The sequence below is a fragment of the Littorina saxatilis genome, linkage group LG9, assembly GCF_037325665.1.
Source record: "Littorina saxatilis isolate snail1 linkage group LG9, US_GU_Lsax_2.0, whole genome shotgun sequence".
Lineage (NCBI taxonomy): Eukaryota > Metazoa > Mollusca > Gastropoda > Littorinimorpha > Littorinidae > Littorina > Littorina saxatilis.
In genome coordinates, this window is record NC_090253.1 from 56,294,683 (window position 1) to 56,315,049 (window position 20,367).

Sequence of the window (20,367 nt, forward strand, 5' to 3'; positions counted from 1 at the left end):
ACACACAGACACACATACACCACGACCCTCGTCTCGATTCCCCCTCTATGTTAAAACATTTAGTCAAACTTCTTTTTTCAAAGCACAATAGTCAATACATGTAAACACGTTGGGGTAATCCAGTTAGTCACACTTGCTTTCCAAACACACATGGGTCCGAAATGGCACCTTTTGGCAAAGCCTTCTTTGTCTCTGTAAATGTACTCTAGGTATATTTCTTGTATTTCCTTTGTTCTCTATGATGTAACTATTGCACTCTTATAACACATAAAATAGAGAATAAATATGGGTGTTATAGCTGAGTTTTAGTGTCGACTTGCCGAGACTATCATCGTAGCGTCATAGATTTCATGACGTCCATCGCGTCATATTAAGGGGACGTAATCTGTTATCATCGGTTTCCTTCTATTCGCTGTTCTATTTCTCTCTTGTGATCAACATGACAAGCCGTATGTGTTTGAGTGTGTGTGCTCGTGCTCTCAACTAAAACAAAAGTCAAACTAGCAATCGTTAAAGTGTAACTAAACAAGCAAAAAGGAAAAACATCGTTCAGCAACCTTTACACTTTGATATAAAGAAGGGCCTCATATACTGTCGAACTGCGAAAAAAATTTTTTTTTCTCTCACTCGGAGACTGTTTGACGGACATGTGAAGTGCGCGCCAGGAACGACAATCTTCTTAGTTTACCTGATTAATGCCCTTAATTTTTGGTTCTGGTACTTTCAGTTCCGGCTGTTGTCATCAATCTACCAAAATAAAAGATCAAACGGAGTTTTCGATTTTTATTTCATGGTTCAGAAAAATATTGCTTATTTTCTGAAGTCAACCGTTTTAGCGAATCTTTCTTTGATTCTTAAAAGTCATTTCAGATTTTTGAAAAATAGTTAACGGTTAGTAATTACCAATACATCGTAAACAAACATATCGATTGGTTTTGGTAAGAAGACACAAGTGCGATGAATGTGGTACCAGTATTTTTGTGGTAAGTAAGGATGCATTTCTTTGCTGTAAGCACATTTACAATGCACATTTACTCTGTTTAGCAACATAAACGAAAGCATGGTACAGTGCCGCTTGTTTGTGGTCTATCTTTTCGCGGCAGATGCGTAACAATTAGGGTCTCAGTTGGAAAAAGCTGCTCGGAACCAGAGCAGATTTGGCTTGGGTTCTTTGAGTGTGAATGATCGACGAGTGGCTTGACATTTTTAACGAATTATTACTGTAGCCTACTTGAAATCATCATCTGTTTCTGAATTTGTCATCAGTTATGATTGAGCAGTCTCATAGGAATCGTCCATAAAATGTTAAACCGAAAAAGGGCAGACGATTCTGAATCACACAGGCTGCTGTACAAAATCAGATCTAAAACGATATTTTGAACTGCGACGTCTGCGTAAATGCCCTGTAACAAAATACCTTGTCCTGGTCATGTGTATACACATCAGCTTCTATTGGGAAGATCAGTATTTTATATTAATCACAAATACAAGATTAGAAATAGTTCTGAAGATCGCCTTTGATTTCAGTTTCAGCGGCAAACTAGCAGATCTGTCCAAACCGGCATCGTTTCATGGTTGAAACTTGAATAATCCCAAATAGATCTGAGTGGGGGTAAGTTTTATAGTATTTCAATTTGTTATGGCAGTTTTATTTAAAGATAGTGTAGTGGATGTCTCTGGTGAAGACTACAGTTATATGAATTTTTTGTTGTAATATTAAAATGATTGTTCTTTATTTACACAATTGAATAATTTGTATTTATTTGTTTGCAGATGACGGCATACTGAGTGCTCCAAGAACATACGCCTGCTGGCATTTTGTGTCTTTTCTGAAGACGTCGAGGCAAGCAGAAGTCACGGTCCTGGCCACACACACACAATGACATGAACAAGAAATGATATTTTTTCATGGGCATATCCAGTATTAAAACTTTATTACCTTGCAAACGCAACGATTAGAATTTAGAGAAGGTCATCGGTCACACACACACACACACACACTGGGCGGATCCGGCCTTGTATTCTAAGTGACGATTTTGGAAAGAAGTTGGCTAATTAGTTTGCTCAGGTTGCGCCAGATCTATCAGTTGTCCTTGTTGTGATTCAAATTTTTCTTCTTAATATATTTACTTTTTTGGAAGGTGTATTAGGGGATGTTTCTTGGCTCGGATTCATCCATTTTCCTTGTTTTTATCAACATTTGTCGGACCCCCCCCCCCCCCCCCCCCCCCCCAGGAGGTTGAACGCTTCGCGTCTTCAACAAAACGCTTCGCGTCGTCAAATTGTCCGTAAAAGAAATTTGGAAACTCCCCCTTAAAAATGATGTGATCCGCCCCTGCACACACACAAACACACACAAAAAGAGAAGTAATAAATGGATACAGTTTTTCTTTATTAAAATTACAATCAGATGTGGTCGTAGAACAGGCACTGTAAACAAAACCTAGCATGATATACCACTTGTGTGATGTTTCGGTCAATATCTTTATTTTCCTTTCAGAAATACATTGGTGTTTTGAATGTCAAGGGAAGTGATACAAATGCTGCAGCGGGCTATCAAGAACGCGAAGGCAAACAAGGTAAATACCTACTTCTGACATTAGTTTACTTATTAACTCTTTCTATACTGGCCATTATCTCCCCAGTCTCTCCCCAGAAACTGGCCATTCGCATGGGTTTGTAAAAAAATTCTCAAAAATAAACAAAACAAGATGCAGCCTTCAAACTCATAGGTTTTATTGTGAATATATTGCTAAAACATATGCTAAAGTTTGGTTTCATTGTGAAAAAAAATAAAAATATGATGTCCAGAATTTATGGGTATATTTTACGCAATACGAAAAAGGGGGTATGTATTTTGACTTAGAAGCATTTTTTCTTATGAAGGCTCTGTTTGCAACAAAACTGTTTCTGTTTACTTGTATGAAGATTGTGCTTACACAAAAACATAACAAATACAAACTGATTTTCCATTTGGGGGTCATGTAAGCATTGTGAACATGTCCGAAAAATCTGATCACACACCATGTGGTCGACATGCAGACCTGAACGGCCAGGGTATGGTGGCAGAGTTGGAAAATAGGAAAAGTCTTGATGCCAATCCTTCATCAAAAACCCAAGAAAATCGTCATTGTAATAAGTTTTCTTTATTCTAAATCAAACGACTAGGAAAGATGACAGACACAACGACAAACACATTCAATTCTATGTAAAACATACACAATGCTCACGTTAACAAGCTGGCCATAACAATGTGCCCATCGTGCATGAAGTGTGGCTTTGGTCGGATCAGTAGCCGTGCTTTGTCTGCGATACTAAACATGAAATTTTGTTAAAGCGACGATTTAGCAATGTTGTTGTTGCTGCTGCTGCTGTCTGTTCTTGTCACGACATCTCGTTTTTTCCCTCCTGATTCTGGGAAGAAGCTGTTTAATTGTGATATCAGGCCTAGGAACCCCTGATTTTCACTTGGAGCATTCTCAAAGAAAATTAGCGTATGTTAAGAAAAATGAGTGTTCTCCACACTTTGTCTTTTGTTGTTCGTTGTCGTTGCATGTCTACCGTTCCACAGCCACCTACTATAGCTGATGGGGTCTATGTCGACCAAAAGAATGGGATTCACTGTAAGACTTTCAAATTGGCAATCTTGTATACAGGGAATACCACAGGGTGTAGTTCCTGTAGCGTTTTGCTAATATCAATGAAAGTCACGTGATGCTTAGCGACATCGTTAGAATTTGATGTTTTTCGATCTTTTTTTATATTTCTTAGAAATTCGAGTATGGTTTGCAAGTTTTATTGAAAAACTGCACCCTGTGGGATTCCCTGTATACTAGATTGCCAATTTTAAAGTCTTAGGTATACAGGGAATCCACCTACAGGAACTCGACCTACAGAGAATCCCACTCTTTTGGTCGACATAGACCCCATCAGCCCTACTATAAGTGCAAGAGTTAAATGACGTATTTCCACAAAAGACTGCTTGCAGAGAATCATGTGATGCCAATGACAGGTAGGACATGTGGTAATACATACTACGTTTTGGAACCAGGGAAAATGCAGCACAAATTATTTATCAACCAAATTGATTGACTTGTGCACCACGACACAAGTTTTCTTTGATCCATAAAAGGTCTTTTGCCAGAAAAATTGCTCTGAACATCAAGTACCCTGCAAGTTGTCACACATTTACATTATTGAAATAAAAAGAAAACACACCAGTAACCAGGTTAGGTACGTTAATATCTATAATCAATATCTCGGCACGTTACTGCCTTCTTCGGGATGGTAAGCTGAAGATTATTGAACAAAATAATCGGTTTAGATTGTATACTTTGATTCCTGAACGAAGAAGCAGAGGTACTGCATACAACTAGGACTGTAATATCAGCTTTTGCCTGAAACACACACACATACACTTATAAAATTAATGCAATGTCATTGTATGAAGCCAGAACAATCACTAACTTACATAGTTGGTCACACAATTACCCATCACTGAACAATAAATCGAAGTCGGGTGGATTCAATGACTAAAGCAGTAAAGGCTTTGAAAAAACCCTTATCACAAAACATCCCCCCCCCCCAAAAAAAAAATAAATAAAAAATAAATGAAATAAAACAGGTTGTGTATATAGCGCAGTAAACACCATGCAGGTACAAGCAAAGATTTGACAGTGATTATCCTTGTTTTATATAGCACACATTTTCTAGTTTTGATCTCTCTCTCTCTCTCTCTCTCTCTCTCTCTCTCTCTCTCTCTCTCTCTCTCTCTCTCTCTCTCTCTCTCTCTCTCTCTCTCTCTCTCTCTCTCTCTCTCTCTCTCTCTCTCTCTCTCTCTTTCTCTGTTATTGAGCTTTAGTATGGAGCATTTAACTGAGTATACGGGCCAAGGCTATCACGTTCACAGCTCAACTTATATAGCCTATGATGTCACGTGACGGAAAGAATGCTATCACACCATTGAAATGACATTCTTTCCGTCCCCTATAGGCGACGAAATAGGTCAAATTTTGTGCACTTTTTAGTGGAAAACGCTTCGACGCCGGAGCGGGTACTGGACCCAGTGCCGTTGTAGTGCAAGCGCACTTTGTAGCATTTTCCACTAAAAAGTGTGACCTATTTCGTCGCCTATAGGGGACGGAAGATAGCATTCTTTCCGTCACTGTAGCAGATCTCTGCTTAGAGCTATACGGGCTGTAATCATAGGCTATATAAGTTCAGCTCTGAACGTGATAGCCTTGGCCCGTATACTCAGTTAAATGCTCCATACAAAGCTCAATAAGGTGCTCTCTCTCTCTCTCTCTCTCTCTCTCTCTCTCTCTCTCTCTCTCTCTCTCTCTCTCTCTCTCTCTCTCTCTCTCTCTCTCTCTCTCTCTCTCTCTCTCTCTCTCTCTCTCTCTCTCTCTCTCTCTCTCTCTCTCTCTCTCTCTCTCTCTCTCTCTCTCTCTCTCTCTCTCTCTCTCTCTCTCTGGAAAGTAATTTATTGAGGGTTATTTGCGTTTGTATACACATTGGTGATTCGTAAACTATGTTGAAAGAGATTGTCAAACAATATTATATGGGGTGTCTTAAAAAAAAATGTATATCAACAAAATCTGTCATTATTATCAGGCACACGGTTTTAACAAAGCTATGTCACGGAATGCAACATAAGTGGCTTAAAAAGTCGTGTTTTTGTGTGTGCAGGATATTCGCTAGGACAGGACCTCAAGCTGAACCAGCACAACAGCGATGCATTCTTCCATGGCTTCCACAAAAGTCTTTCACCTATAGCGGGCATTGCATACAGATAAATTCTTTAGACCAATTATACCTCTGTTCCCATGTTAAACATGGAATAATTCTGGACAAATGCGAGGACGTTAGCTTTTTTTTATTTTTGGCTCACGTAAGTGTAGCCTATGCGATGCTAACTTTTGTCTGTCTGTGCGTGCGTGCGTGCGTGCGTGCGTGCGTATGTATGTATGTATGTATGTATGTCTGTCTGTGGTAGAAACTTTAACATTTCCGAGTCTATGTGTGTGTGGTTATCCAAGACTATGGATACAGATTACGTCACGGTCAAAAGTGTTTGACGTCAATTAATGCATCATGACGTCATGCCTCCCTGTAGTCTTTCTCTCTCGCGCGGTGTGTGTGTGTGTGTGTGTGTGTGTGTGTGTGTGTGTGTGTTTATTTTGTGCACATGTGTTATTGTTACTGTTTGTGTGTGTGTACTCGTGTGTGTGTGTGTGTGTGTGTGTGTGTGTGCGTGCGTGCGTGTGTGTGTGTGTGTGTGTGTGTGTGTGTGTGTAAGAAAGAGAGACTGAGAGAGAGTGTGAGTGTGTGTGTGTGTGTGTGTGTGTGTGTGTGTGTGTATGTGTGTGTGTGTGTGTGTGTGTGTGTGTGTGTGTGTGCATGAGTTTGTGTGTATGTTTGTGTGTGTTTGTTTGTAAAGGTGTGTGTGTCCGTCTGTCTATGTGCGTATGAGTTTTGTATGTATGAGATCTGTGTGAGTCACTGTGTGTGTGTGTGTGTGTGTGTGTGTGTGTGTGTGTGTGTGTGTGTGTGTGTGTGTGTGTGTGAGCTTGTGTGTGTGTGCGTGCATGCATGCGCGTGTGTGTGTGTGTGTGTGTATGTGTGTGTCTGTTTGTAAGAAAGACTGGCTGAACCGGCCCCCGTAGCGCAGTGGTTAGCGCATCGGGATGCGGGCCGGGAGGTCGTGGGTTCGAATCCCATCAGGGTCATGTGGGTTTTTCGGGCTACGGTCGGCTCCTACCCAGAGTGGAAGTGCTATGGTTCCTATGGGAAGGCTGGAATCACACAGCCGAGTGTCATTCACTTAACGAATGCGACTTTGAGGGTGCTCAGGTTCTGCTTACCTGACCAACACCGCAGGTGCGGCAGTTCTCGGGCCTGGTTGACACCAGGATATATTATGACAGTAAGCGTAGAGTGCTGCCCTGTCACGTAGTCTCAAACCAAATTGGAAATCCATAGCATCATCATTATAATCATCCTCATCTCATTAATCATCCAAAATTATAAAATGTCCTTGCTCTTGTGGCCCTTCATGCCCGGAGCTCTCATGGTGACCTTGGTCTCAGTGTTCCTGTTCCATCCTTCCCTGAATAGTACTTCTGCTGTCAGTCAGATCTAGATCTAGCGTCTTCCACTCTTGCACTGTGTCTATGCTTACTGTGTGCGTGTATGTGTGACGGAGTGATTGAGTTTGTGTTACTGTTTGTCGATTTCTTACGGGAGCCTTGAAGGCTTCGCCTCTTGTTTTATTCTTTTTATCATTTTACTTATCATTAAAACTTGTTTAGATTTCGATTCGTAAACCATTTACAGTAATCCTTTGTTTTTTAACTTTGTTCATCTTACCACAGTCACTTCGTTGTTTAGATTTATCATTAAATTTGTTACCATTATGCAGGAAAAATGTAGAATAAAACCAGGAGAGCTTTCGGTAGAAGATATTTCCTGTGTCAAAAGTTAATGCTTATTCTGATTGATGGGTGCTCCAAACTAAGTTATTTTGACTGCCTTATTCGAATTCATTTCCAAGACAGGGCTGAGAAGTGGAAAAGCTTAGGAGAATATCGTAAAAATTGTCTGGGTGTTTATGCAAAACTTTCGAATATGTCAGATTTTACTTTAGAGATTTTAAATACTGTTAACTGACAGAAATGCTATAACTTCTACACCAATTGACTGGATAACTTCATATTCAGCATACTTAAACTTGATTTTATGCATGTGCAGTTCACAAAGTGGCAAATTTGTAGGTTAAATTATCTAACTTTTGCATCACCAATGACACCAACGCTTTCGTGTCTGAGGATTGCCCTGAACCTAGCTGTAACTGCATGCTTTCTTCAGGTCATCGATAGCCTGGGGGTTGAAGGGGATGTTTTTACATACTCAGACATTCAAAATAATCAAAAAGGTAAAAGCCTGAAGGGTTTAAATTAGGTAAAAATGGCTACCGCTCAATGTCAAAACTCGTTCTGTTTAGTCGACCCCCGAATTTGGAGAAAAAATTTAAAGTGCACAAAAGTCAGACCATTCAATTTACAATAAAGGCAGAACATAAACTGAAGATAATGAATACCATATATAAAATAATTGGTTCAACAGATGCAGAAGTAATTTGCATGGTTGTGGGTGTCCTTTTTAGGGGGGTCAACCCTGTAGAAGAGACGATTTTCTTTAATTATCAATCCGTAATATATTGTTTGTTATGCATACAAGATTAACATTGACAAATACTTCAAGACTCCTCATTGATCTTAAGAAATGTTGTGGTTTTTTTTGTTACTGACTGATTTACTTTCTATTCACTTTACTCTACATAAGTCACAACAAGAAAAGCAAGGGAGGTAATTTCTTGGGAAGAGGTAATTCTCTCCCCTCAGAACGATTGTTGTAGTTTGTTTGATTTTGTTCCCTTCTAATAAGTATTATTTAAAATAGATCTTTACATCTTGATGTGAAAGGCGCAGTACCCCCCTCCCCCCAGGATGTTAAATTCTAGGTTGTGTCCATGTAAAATCCTGATCCTAGTCAAGATCCGAGTTGGTTTTTCATGCAACTGTGCCTCTTTATGCCACTCAATTAGACATACTTTGCAATCCATAATTGCACGAAACTAAGTACAGGAAATACGTTGTTGTCGTGTTTTTAATATTACATAATGAAATAAAAAATGTCAACTGGTTTCGTGTTGGGCTTTCTCTCTCTGTCTGAATCTCATAATTACTTACTTCTGAGGCCTGAAATGTGTTGCAGGCATTGTTCAGCTTACATTTATTGTTACAATTTTTGTGGATATGTTATTAAGTGTGTCTGTGTTTCTATCATTCGTTATCAGTGTGGTTAAAAAAAAAAAAAGCACACGTCAAAGTAATTTACCCTTCATCATTATCAAAACATGCAGATACAGGTAATAAATATTTGTGATACTTTAAACAAATACAATGTTTGTTTGTTGCGTTTTTTTCTTTTTTTCAGAGCAAACACACATCGTATTTGTTCAAACGTGTATATATTCTGCACTTTCTAATACCCTGCATGGATCTCCAAATCAAGAATAATGAAAAGGCGTCTAATAGCCCTGCAGCACTCACGAACATGATAGAAGCTTGCATGCATGCACCCAGGCTCGCTGTCTTCGGCTAAAAGAGCTTACCGTTGGATCTTCGCTCAGACAAATGTAGCTGTCTTGTCCACTTGCTCCTGTCGCATAGATCTGCAATGTGCAACATCATCTTTGATTAATAAGTCTGAGTCACAGACAAACACACACGCGCGCACATTTGCGAGAGAATGCACGTCAATCTATTCAATCAAACAGTATAAAAACATACCACAGACGTGGTGGTGGAAACTGGACATTCGCCGTATAACAAAATCAAGAGATTCATTTGTGTGTGTGTATGTTTAATCAAAAGTTCATCTTGCGCACATTCAGTCTGTATTGTAACAGGACCCATCCCGTAAAAACTTCGAACAGATCTATTAAATTCTGAAATCTTTCACAAGTTTTTTTTCCAATCATCTGTGTCTGACCGAAATAAAAAAAATCAGCCAGTACACGCATCTACCCCCTTACACGACAATACATATGTGGCGAAAAAAGGAATCGAGAGGGGGGGAACAAGGAATAAATTAGATCCAGAAATAATTCCACTTCATCATTCCAAAATTCAAGTGTGAAGTGATCAGATACTGTGGTAAAGATACGTGCTTAGTATCACAAATAAAAATACAAGCCCTAGGGTTTTAAATCAAGGAAACAATTAAAGTTAAGGAAAGATCAACAGAAATGTCGAGAACATGTAAAATATTGTACTTACAATCTGTTTCAGCATGCTCTTCGAATAATAATCTCCCAGTCAGCCTCGTGCTTACGACTTCGACAGGATGTTGCCTCTCACGCTGAGCCAGTACTGGAGTGAATTCAAAGGCCAGAGATGCAGTACAAGCACATTAGTTAGATCCAATTCATTTGCATTGCTACCTTGCCCAATTTATGGCTATTTCTGTTGGTAACATCACACATGTGGCAAGCAGTGCTTGTTGCCGACTCTGCTGGGACAGGCAGCAGACGATTTTATTTAGGAACCAAATTCTGATTGGTTAAAACATAAAACCGGAACTCAAAGTACCACTTGTTCTTTGGAAGTATCAAATCAAGAACAGATAAGCAGGTAAATCTGAAATGGGTTCAACACTTTTAAAAAATCGTAGTAAATCAGAAAACACAGTAAACGTTGGAAAAATCGTCCAGTATCGCTTCTACAGGTCTATACTTGGACAAAACATAAAGCAATTCAGTAAAGCTGACACTTCAAAATGTCTGTTTAGTTACACTTTAAAAACCCAGTCCGTCCGACCAGCACTGCTATGTTCAGACTATGCTCATGTGAAGTTACAGCGTGCCCGGTACACACGCCCTTATCGATACAAGCGGTTTAATGCATTTTGCGAGTATTTCTAGCTCTTCTGCGGTACAGTAGTCAAATCCGTGTAAGAGGCTTTCAACTGACGGGGACAACCAAGCCACCATTATGCACCGACTTGACATAGATCAACAGACGTGCCCTTAGAATAAGGTATGTGCAGAGGTGCCTCATCTGAACAGACAACTAAAGCTTGATGTTTCCGTCACACTTTGTCTTTTATATCTTCATGGGATATACAGGTTACAACACTCGTGATTTTTTGACTCACATGCGAAGCAAAAATGAGTCTATGTACTCACCCGAGTCGTCCGTCCGTCCGTCCGTCTGTCCTGGCGTCCGTCCGGAAAACTTTAACGTTGGATTTTCTTGGACACTATTAAGTCTATCAACACCTGATGTGGCCTGATGGTGTATGGTTACAAGATCTAAAAAAACATGTGCGGCAAATTGACCTCACTTCAAGTTCAAGGTCACAGGGGCCGTAATTGTTGTCTTAAAAACGACCATTTTTCACATTTTTGCATTTTCTCTGAAGTTTTTGAGATTTAATACCTCACCTATATATGATATATAGGGCAAAGTAAGCCCCATCTTTTGATACCAGTTTGGTTTACCTTGCTTCAAGGTCAAGGTCACAGGAGCTCTTCAAAGTTGGATTGTATACATATTTTGAAGTGACCTTGACCCTGAACTATGGAAGATAACTGTTTCAAACTTAAAAATTATGTGGGGCACATGTTATGCTTTCATCATAAGACACATTTGGTCACATATGATCAAGGTCAAGGTCACTTTGACCCTTATGAAATGTGACCAAAATAAGGTAGTGAACCACTAAAAGTGACCATATCTCATGGTAGAAAGAGCCAATAAGCACCATTGTACTTCCTATGTCTTGAATTAACAGCTTTGTGTTGCATGACCTTGGATGACCTTGACCTTGGGTCAAGGTCACATGTATTTTGGTAGGAAAAATGTGTAAAGCAGTTCTTAGTGTATGATGTCATTGCTAGGTTTAGTTATTTGACCTTGACCCTGAAGGTCAAGGTCATGTAAAGGTCAAGGTCAAGCATGTGAGTCGTATGGGCTTTGCCCTTCTTGTTTTATATGGCTTGTATTTCTGTCAAGACCCAGCGGGAATATCAAAGGGACTCACTTTTTGGGATCGGAAACAAGCAAACAAAATAGTCAAAAACATTCCTTTGTATGCACATGAGATGTATTTGGCCCATAGAATTTCGGCTAGCATAATATGCTATGATTTACCAGTCATGGTGAAAATCTGCAGTGTATTTAGTTTCATTCTTTAAAGCCCACAGGTTCACTAAAAGTGTTGCATTGATTTCTCTTTAAGGGACCTGCTTTGTAATACATTTGTCTTGTGAGACTGGCAATTTTCTTGAAGCATGATGCCTCGTTTTCTGTTCTTTCCCTTACATAATTATGTATTTAATTTGGGCACAGAGCTTTGGACGTGTCCACGGCCGGGGCTACTGGCAGTGCACGAACAAGCAGTGCATACCACAGCAGGGGCGTTGTGACGGATAATCCTTAGGTCACCTTGACTGCGTTGATGGCAGTGACGAACAGAACTGTGGTGAGTATGTCATTTTCAAAATAAGCTGATTTGTGTAGAAGCTGAAATATATTGCTTTCAAAATAAGTGACACTCTAAACAATTCTTTTTAGAAGAAAAAATGCATGTGTCATGATAATATCATCTAGTTACACAGACACATGCATTATATGTGAATACAGCTATGATGAATGTTCGCCCTGAATGGTATTTCCATGGGCGTCATGTGAGTTTTCAAAATGGCCGCCAACTTTTCTTTCTTTCTGTCTTTATTTGGTGTTTAACGTCGTTTTCAACCGTTCAAGGTTATATCGCGACGGATGGCCGCCAACGCAGTCACCTCTAATATGTATATAATTCAACAAAGTCTGCATCCATTCCTGTATATAGTTAATGGCAAAAGAAAGAACTTTTAATTGTATTTCGGGTCACAGGCCTTATATCAAATGCAATCGATTCCTACCTCGAACACAGTTCACGAAATGTGGACTGCTGTGATGTCGTATTCTGTGCATTGGAATAACGTCATGGTGTGCATATATATCTATTATTTTTACAGCACATGAATCCCCATCGCGCAAGTAAAAACTTTTAACTGTACTTGTTGGAAGTTACAACGTTGAAGAAGCAACATTTCGGGGGAAAAGTCAACCCATGTTTTGACAGTGTGATATTATATTAGTTTTATATTATATCGCAACAAGGTTGTGTTACTATAGAGGACACACTTCATTAATGGGATTTTTAGGACTGGTAACTTTCTGGAGTACCAGGGAGCAAACAAGTTTAGCTGTTTTGGGCGGATGATTTGTCTGGCACAAAAAAGTCGTGAAAGTTAGAATGCAAACAGCTGGCTGCACGACGCTTTGGCGCTGAATTTTCGGTAAAAAGACCCCGTAAAAACTGCTCGAAGTCGACTTCGGGGTCAATAAAGAACAGCCTTGAGATCGTCTGAGATATATCTTGTGCTGGACTATAAAACTTCTCGAAGTCGACTTCGGGGTCAATAAAGAACAGCCTTGAGATCGTCTGAGATATATCTTGTGCTGGACTATAAAACTGCTCGAAGTCGACTTCGGGGTCAATAAGGAACAGCTTTGAGATCGTCTGAGATATATCTTGTGCTTGACTGTGATTGTCAAACCATTTCGCAGGTCCCTGTGGAAAGTACACAGTGCTGGATGACGTCGCAAGAGATGTGAACAATGGTGGTGGTACTTTGTGTGACAGAAACCTCCCTTTTGGCTGGTATCGTTTCCGCCTCAACAATGCTGACGCCGTTATGCCAACGTCCTGTGTTCCTGTGAGTAGTTTTTGTGCGTGTGTATGTGTGTGTGTATGTGTGTGCGTGTGTGTGTGTGTGTGTGTGTGTGTGTGTAGTGGGGTGTTTTTGTGTGTGTGTGTGCGTGTGCGTGTGCGTGTGTGTGTGAGAGAGAGAGATAGAGAGAAAGAGAGAGAGAGAGAGAGAGAGAGAGAAAGAGAGAGAGAGAGAGAGAGAGAGAGAGAGAGAGAGAGAGAGAGAGAGAGAGAGAGAGAGAGGTGAGTTCTCCTTCTGCAGTGCGCTGGCGTTGCACTTCTACTTAATGAATTATCTTCTTAAATGGCATCTTCCCTTATCTTCCATGTGTATTTTACAACATGTGTATGCAAAAAGCTCTGACAAGTTGAAGGCAATGCGATAAAGAGTCTCTGAAATGTACCGTTGTTTGTCTCATTATCCGCGAAAACGGCGTCAAAAGTCGCTTTTGAGACGAATCATGTCTACACCGTTCAGCATACCATAGCCGATAGCGTCATTGTTTGAACAGGTAGGTAAACAAAAAAGGACTGTTTTAAATATAATTTGATTGTTCCTTCCAATGAAACGCAAAACTTTTGGTCGCTCTTTAGGTAAAGACGTCTCTTTCTCTTAGCTATCTTGACAACACGAGTGTATGCGATTGGTTTGGTCAAATTTGACACGGGAACTTTGCTTTTGTGAATATGATTTTCGGTGGTGTCAGTGTTGTCTTTTCAACTGCATAGACGCTACCTCATGCAAAATCAATTTGTTTGCTGAATATGGTCGGGTAATGTATGGCCTTTTCAGTCATTTAACTGGTTTCACAACACACGGACTCATCTATCTATATATATATACGACTTGTGTCTGTGTGTCTGTCTGTCTGTCTGTATGTCTGTCTGTCTGTGTATGTGTGTATTCGCCATGCACGGCCAAACTTCTCGATGGATCTGCTTCAAATTTGGTGTCCATACTCAGATACACCCCCGGACAAAATCTGGTCGATGAGATATTTCAATACGTGCTCTCAGCGCGCAGCGCTGAACCAATTTTGGTTCCACCTCAGCTACCTGGGCCCCCATACCGACACACCAAAGCCGCTAGACCACATCACAACGCCAAAGTTCTCGGTGGATCTTTTTCAAATTTGGACACGGTATTCACCTACACCCCGGACACAATATCATCGATGAGATATTTCAACACGTGCTCTCGTGCTGTTCATTTCACCATTCCCAGTAACTCTTCCTTATCTTCTCCAGTGTTTTGCGTTTATCTCCCTTCCTTCGTGTGGCTTCAATCCATATTCCCGTTTCTACGTTACTATTTTTAGAATGTCACTGCGCTGTCCAGAACGCTTCCCTTGCACCCGTAAGTTGTTCTTACTGTCAAAGTGAAAAGGTCGAATCAATTTATAGCCACGCAAAAAATACACTGTCACCTATCTCTATATATTTATAGATATAGATATACATATATATATATACGGCTTCTCTGTGTGTGTGTGTGTTTGTGTGTGTGTGTGAGCAACACCTGTGGATTTTAGAGTTCTGTTTGTGATGGGGTCTAGCGGCTTTTGTCTGTCTGTATGTTGAAAGCGGACAAACACTCAAGTCCTTAATGGCTCAAAACCGTAGGACTTTTAATATTAATTTTAACTAAACTGTCTGTATGTTCTGGCATTTGAGAAGCCACAACAGATAATATAGGGCTAAGAAATAAGCCCTAAAATTCTCAATCCAATTTGACAGGACTTCGCCTTCAAAGGTGAATGTGGTGAACCGCCACGCTGTCTGTGTCTGTCTCGCGATTCACCCCGGCGAAGCCGGGTATTCCTCTAGTATATATATATATATATATACGACGATTAGTGTCTGTCTGTCTGTCTGTCTGTCTGTCTGTCTGTCTGTTCGCGATGCACGGCCAAAGTTCTCGGTGGATCTTTTTTCAAATTTGGACACCGTATTCAGCTACACCCCGGACACAACCTCATCGATGAGATATTTCAACACGTGCTCTCAGCGCGCAGCGCTGAACCGATTTTGATTCCACCTCAGCTACCGGGGCCCCCATACCGACACACCAAAGCCGCTAGACCACATCACAACGCCAAAGTTCTCGGTGGATCTTTTTCAAATTTGGACACCGTATTCAGCTACACCCCGGACACAATATCATCGATGAGATATTTCAACACGTGCTCTCAGCGCGCAGCGCTGAACCGATTTTGGTTTTTCTGTTCATTTCACCATTCCCAGTAACTCTTCCTTATCTTCTCCAGTGTTTTGCGTTTATCTCCCTTCCTTCGTGTGGCTTCAATCCATATTCCCGTTTCTACGTTACTATTTTTAGAATGTCACTGCGCTGTCCAGAACGCTTCCCTTGCACCCGTAAGTTGTTCTTACTGTCAAAGTGAAAAGGTCGAATCAATTTATAGCCACGCGAAAAATACACTATCATCTATCTCTATATATATTTATATATAGATATACATATATTTTTTACGGCTTCTCTGTGTGTGTGTGTGTGTTTGTGTGTGTGTGTGTGTGTGGGCAACACCTGTGGATTTTAGAGTTCTGTTTGTGATGGGGTCTAGCGGCTTTTGTCTGTCTGTATGTTCTGGCATTTGAGAAGCCACAACAGATAATATAGGGCTAAGAAATAAGCTCTAAAATTCTCAATCCCGTTTGACAGGACTTCGCCTTCAAAGGTGAGTGTGGTGAACCGCCACGCTGTCTGTCTCTGTCTCGCGATTCACCTCTAGTCACAAATATATGCACTGGAAGGCAATCTGTTTGCTGAATATGGTCGGGTAATGTATGGCCTTTCAAGTCATGTAACTGGTTTCACAACACACGGACTCATCACAAATATATGCACTGGAAGGCAATCTGTTTGCTGAATATGGTCGGGTAATGTATGGCCTTTTCAGTCATTTAACTGGTTTCACAACACACGGACTCATCACAAATATATGCACTGGAAGGCATTCTGTTTTTATGACGGGTAGTTTATAACAGTACCTGCTTTAATCTGGGTTAAAATAAGGGTTATTTTCTGAGAATCAAAAATAAACACCACCCCTATGCCACACGGCATTTAGGCTAAGAAAATAAACCTATCAATGTTTTCGATTCCTCGACTTAACTTTCTTTTTTTTCTCACGACCCAAGAATTTCGTTCGGCCCTTCAAATATTAAAATCAAAAATGACAAACTCGTTTTTGCAGACAAAGAAAGTTGCTCTTTTCACTTATTCAGGTGACACAGCCGACACACACGATTTCCGGCCAATCAAAAGACACATGCACCTTTGTAAATCAATTTAAAAAACAACCTCACACACACTTCAAACAAATACAATAATAACAAAATAAATGAAAAAGAACACCGACCCTTCTTTTGTTCTTGTTGTCGGAAACATTATAAGAAGTTTGATGGGTTGTTGACAGACCAGCTCTTTGGTCCGTCCGAGGGGGAGCATATCGTCTTTTGTTTCAATAAATATGAAACAAAAGTCGATATGCCCCCCGAAGCTGGTCTGTCAACAAACCACCAAACATCGTTTTTGTCATCATTTTGGTAGTGAGAAAATAAGTGCACAATCAACCCAGGGAGCCATGTTTTGAAACACGGGTTCCGTGCTGATAATTACCCACACGAGTCCCGGTTTGATAACCACTGGCAATCAAAGCTGGCGTGTGGAAGCAACTTTCTGTGTTTTTGAGTTCATAAAATGTTGGGATGAATATGTCAGGTTTGAGGATGCACAGTTCTGTAGGTTCATCTCGGTATTCCACCCCCTCGGCTTTCTGTTGTAAATATTAAGCTGAGTGATCGAATGTGGAAGCTACGTTTGGTCAAAGGTTACAGAAGGTTCGCGTCGTGCAGCGAAGAAAAGAATCGCGATCTTGTTTCCGACTCAGTACCTCTTTGTTTTTCATTAGACCTGTCATTCTGCTTGCTCGGCTTTGTTAGATGTTTGCATATCTTGTTGCTATTTTCTTTGCTTTTATTATTGTTTCTTATTTGTGCTTTGTTTATCGATACAACGTCTTGTGCACGGGTCAAAATGTGTGTGTCAGGGGTCGTTTTACTTGAACTTGACGTTCGTGTTTCTCCGAACGTCTGTGTATCGAAACACAGATACACGCACTCCATGACTCTGTAAGAAGACAAAACATATCGCTAAGTTTCATTTGTTTTTGATGAATGTATGACCTTTCATGAAGTAGTTTTGTTTTTTGTTTACGTTTGCCAGTTCGTTTTTGGAACTTTGCAAAGCAGTGTCGTGTCGTCTGTTTAGGTCTGGGGAAACACCAAGGAAAAGAGCCGAAGAATCCCGGAGCGTTTCTATTGGGTTTGCTTTTGATTATCCGTGTATAACCTGCTTCCTGCAACTATGGTAACCGGGGATTTATTGCCTGGGGAACATGAGATTTATTTCCCAGGTGCTTGTGAATGAAAACTCGTGAACATGATGACAAACCTTTTTATTGCCCTAATCTTCTTCTTGTCGTTCGCCTATACACCACTGGGAGTCCAGCTCTGGATATGAAGCTGGTGGTCTTTTGCCCTAATTGTTTCAGAGCTCTCACTGCGGTACGCGCAGTCCCTACTGGCTTGACCTAGAGGGCGGGAAGCTGCCAGCAGTGGGACAGGAGAAAGCTGCACGCGCATGTGCTCAACATTGGTGGAGCTGCAACTGGTTTCGCACACCCATCACAGTCCGCAACTGTGGAGCCTTCTACCTGTACAAACTGGAAGCACCGAAGGACTGTGATCTTGCGTACTGTGCCAAAACAGTCTAGAGATCAAGTGTTAGTGCCTGGCATCTGCTACACGAGTCCGAGAAAAATGTCCCACTTTCTTTTTGCTGCGTTTCCCGCAGAACCCCTCTGTACGGTGCTGCTCTAACACACCGCGTACGCAGGTGACCGTAAAAACGGTCAAATGATCACGTGCAGATAAGTGACAGCGTTTTGGAAAACCCGGTTTAATTAAAATCTCAAGACACACTTTACGATGTGTGCGCTGACAATTTTCGGCATTTCAAAGCTAGCCGATGTTTGCATTTTCAGCAGATATTTGTTTTTAAATTATTATTATTATAAATAAGTTATGATATTTTTTGTAATGTTATTTCTCTTTACAATGAATTCCCGTTAATCTTGGTGCTGTACTCAGTTGTACCCAGATGCTCAAATAAAGAATGATAAACAGAATCTGTGTTCTTTGTTTGTTGCCAGGCATTGTTTTGTCTGGTACATATGCAGGTTGGTTAATAAATATTGATAAATAGTATTTCGCTTATAGTAACTCAAACTGTAAAATTAACAGCACAGAGATGTTTTGGGTATGAAATGAAAGAGGACTGTTTTTTTCTACTTACACAACAAAATAGCATTTATACCTGTATCTTGTTCTCCCTAATCTCAGTTTGACAATGACCGCATGAGACATCGGAGCTCCAAAAACTTATCCAAATTTCAGCGTCTCACTTAGTGAAGTAAAGACAGCTGCGCGTAATATTTTTCGATTGATGTTTTGTTTATTCAAAAGGTCGAGTAAAAAAAAAACAATTGTAGAGAATGTAATTTTGTTCGTGCTATTCCATTAAAACAGTTTTTAACTGGACTTGCCCCGTGAAGTGTGCGGAAACAGAGCAACGCTTCTACGGTACACCCCCCCCCCCCCCACACACACACACACACACAGACACACACACGCACAGACACAGACACAGACACACGCACACACGCACACCCACACACATACACACACATACACACCCACCCACCCACACACAGACACAGACATACCCCCCCACACACACACACACACACACACACACGTGCGCGCGCGGATCAGTTCTGATTTAACGCTGTCCGTCTGTAAGCTGTGCCATACTGTTACATTAAACAAAAAGTTCTGCACGCAGTGGCTTAGAAAGAGTGCTTTCACTTTCCTTCTGGTTGAAGAGAGAGAGAGACAGACAGACAGACAGACAGACAGACAGAGACAGAGACAGACAGACAGACAGAGACAGAGATTGGTTGATTGATTGATTCATTATCAATTCATTCATGTATCTATCTTTATTACCGAAGGATGGAGATTTTAGGCTGACGCCGTATCTTGCAGGAATCTGCCCCTTCTTAATTAAACTACGACGTCAAATTTAATAAGTTCAGGGAGGTGGGAGGTTTGCACAAAACGCTTCCGGGATAGATTCTACACTTTTCACTGTCGCCCAGCGTGGTCATAGTCTTCTTCGTCTTTGTTCATGGGCTGAAACTCCCACGTTCACTCATGTTTTTGCACGAGTGGATGTTTACATGTACGTTTTTACCCCACCATTCAGGCAGCCATACGCCGATTTCGGGGGAAGCATGCTGGGCATTTTCGTGTTTCAATAACCCACCGAACTCTGACATGGATTACAGGATCTTTTCCGTGCGCACTTGGTCTTGTGCTTGCGTGTACACACGAAGGGGGATAAGGCACTAACAGATCTGTACATACGTTGACGTGGGAGATCGGAAAAAATCTCCACCCTTAACCCACGAGGCGGCCCCGGCCGGGATTTGAACTCCCGACCTTCCGATCAGGAGGCCCATGTCTTATCCACCAGGCCACTGCGCCCGTCTTGGTGACAGTCTATCATGCTGGTTAGTCTTGGTGACAGTCTATCATGCTGGTTAGTCTTGGTGACAGTCTATCATGCTGGTGAGTCTTGGTGACAGTCTATCATGCTGGTTAGTCTTGGTGACAGTCTATCATGCTGGTTAGTCTTGGTGACAGTCTATCATGCTGGTTAGTCTTGGTGACAGTCTATCATGCTGGTTAGTCTTTGTGACAGTCTATCATGCTGGTTAGTCTTGGTGACAGTCTATCATGCTGGTTAGTCTTGGGCAACTAAACAACTATCTCCTGTAATGTGAGAGGGATAGAATATTGTTTTTCAGGAAGAACCTTCGGGCGCTTCCTGTTTCGAAATACATTAATCATCAGGGAACGCCCGAGCATTCTCCATGAAAAACAATATTCTACTATCCA

At 40.9% G+C, this 20,367-nt stretch overlaps 1 protein-coding gene and 2 long non-coding RNA genes across 3 annotated transcripts; 2 read left to right on the forward strand and 1 right to left on the reverse strand.

Annotated features, from left to right (window-relative positions):
* The first annotated feature begins 638 nt into the window (after positions 1-638).
* Positions 639-2,203, forward strand: LOC138977478 (uncharacterized). The gene is made up of 3 exons (XR_011459299.1): positions 639-983; positions 1,528-1,612; positions 1,774-2,203. It is a non-coding gene; the product is annotated as an uncharacterized lncRNA (long non-coding RNA).
* A 1,794-nt stretch (positions 2,204-3,997) lies between these two features.
* On the reverse strand, positions 3,998-10,180 carry LOC138976533 (uncharacterized). Its single transcript, XR_011459054.1, has 3 exons — positions 9,843-10,180; positions 9,176-9,235; positions 3,998-4,397 (listed from the first exon to the last, which is right to left on the reverse strand). It is a non-coding gene; the product is annotated as an uncharacterized lncRNA (long non-coding RNA).
* A 1,628-nt stretch (positions 10,181-11,808) lies between these two features.
* On the forward strand, positions 11,809-18,761 carry LOC138977479 (von Willebrand factor D and EGF domain-containing protein-like). The gene is made up of 3 exons (XM_070350338.1): positions 11,809-12,048; positions 13,182-13,330; positions 17,898-18,761. The coding sequence occupies exons 2-3, from the start codon at positions 13,310-13,312 to the stop codon at positions 18,117-18,119; spliced, it is 243 nt and encodes an 80-aa protein (XP_070206439.1). The 5' UTR covers positions 11,809-12,048; positions 13,182-13,309; the 3' UTR covers positions 18,120-18,761.
* The last annotated feature ends 1,606 nt before the right edge of the window (positions 18,762-20,367 follow it).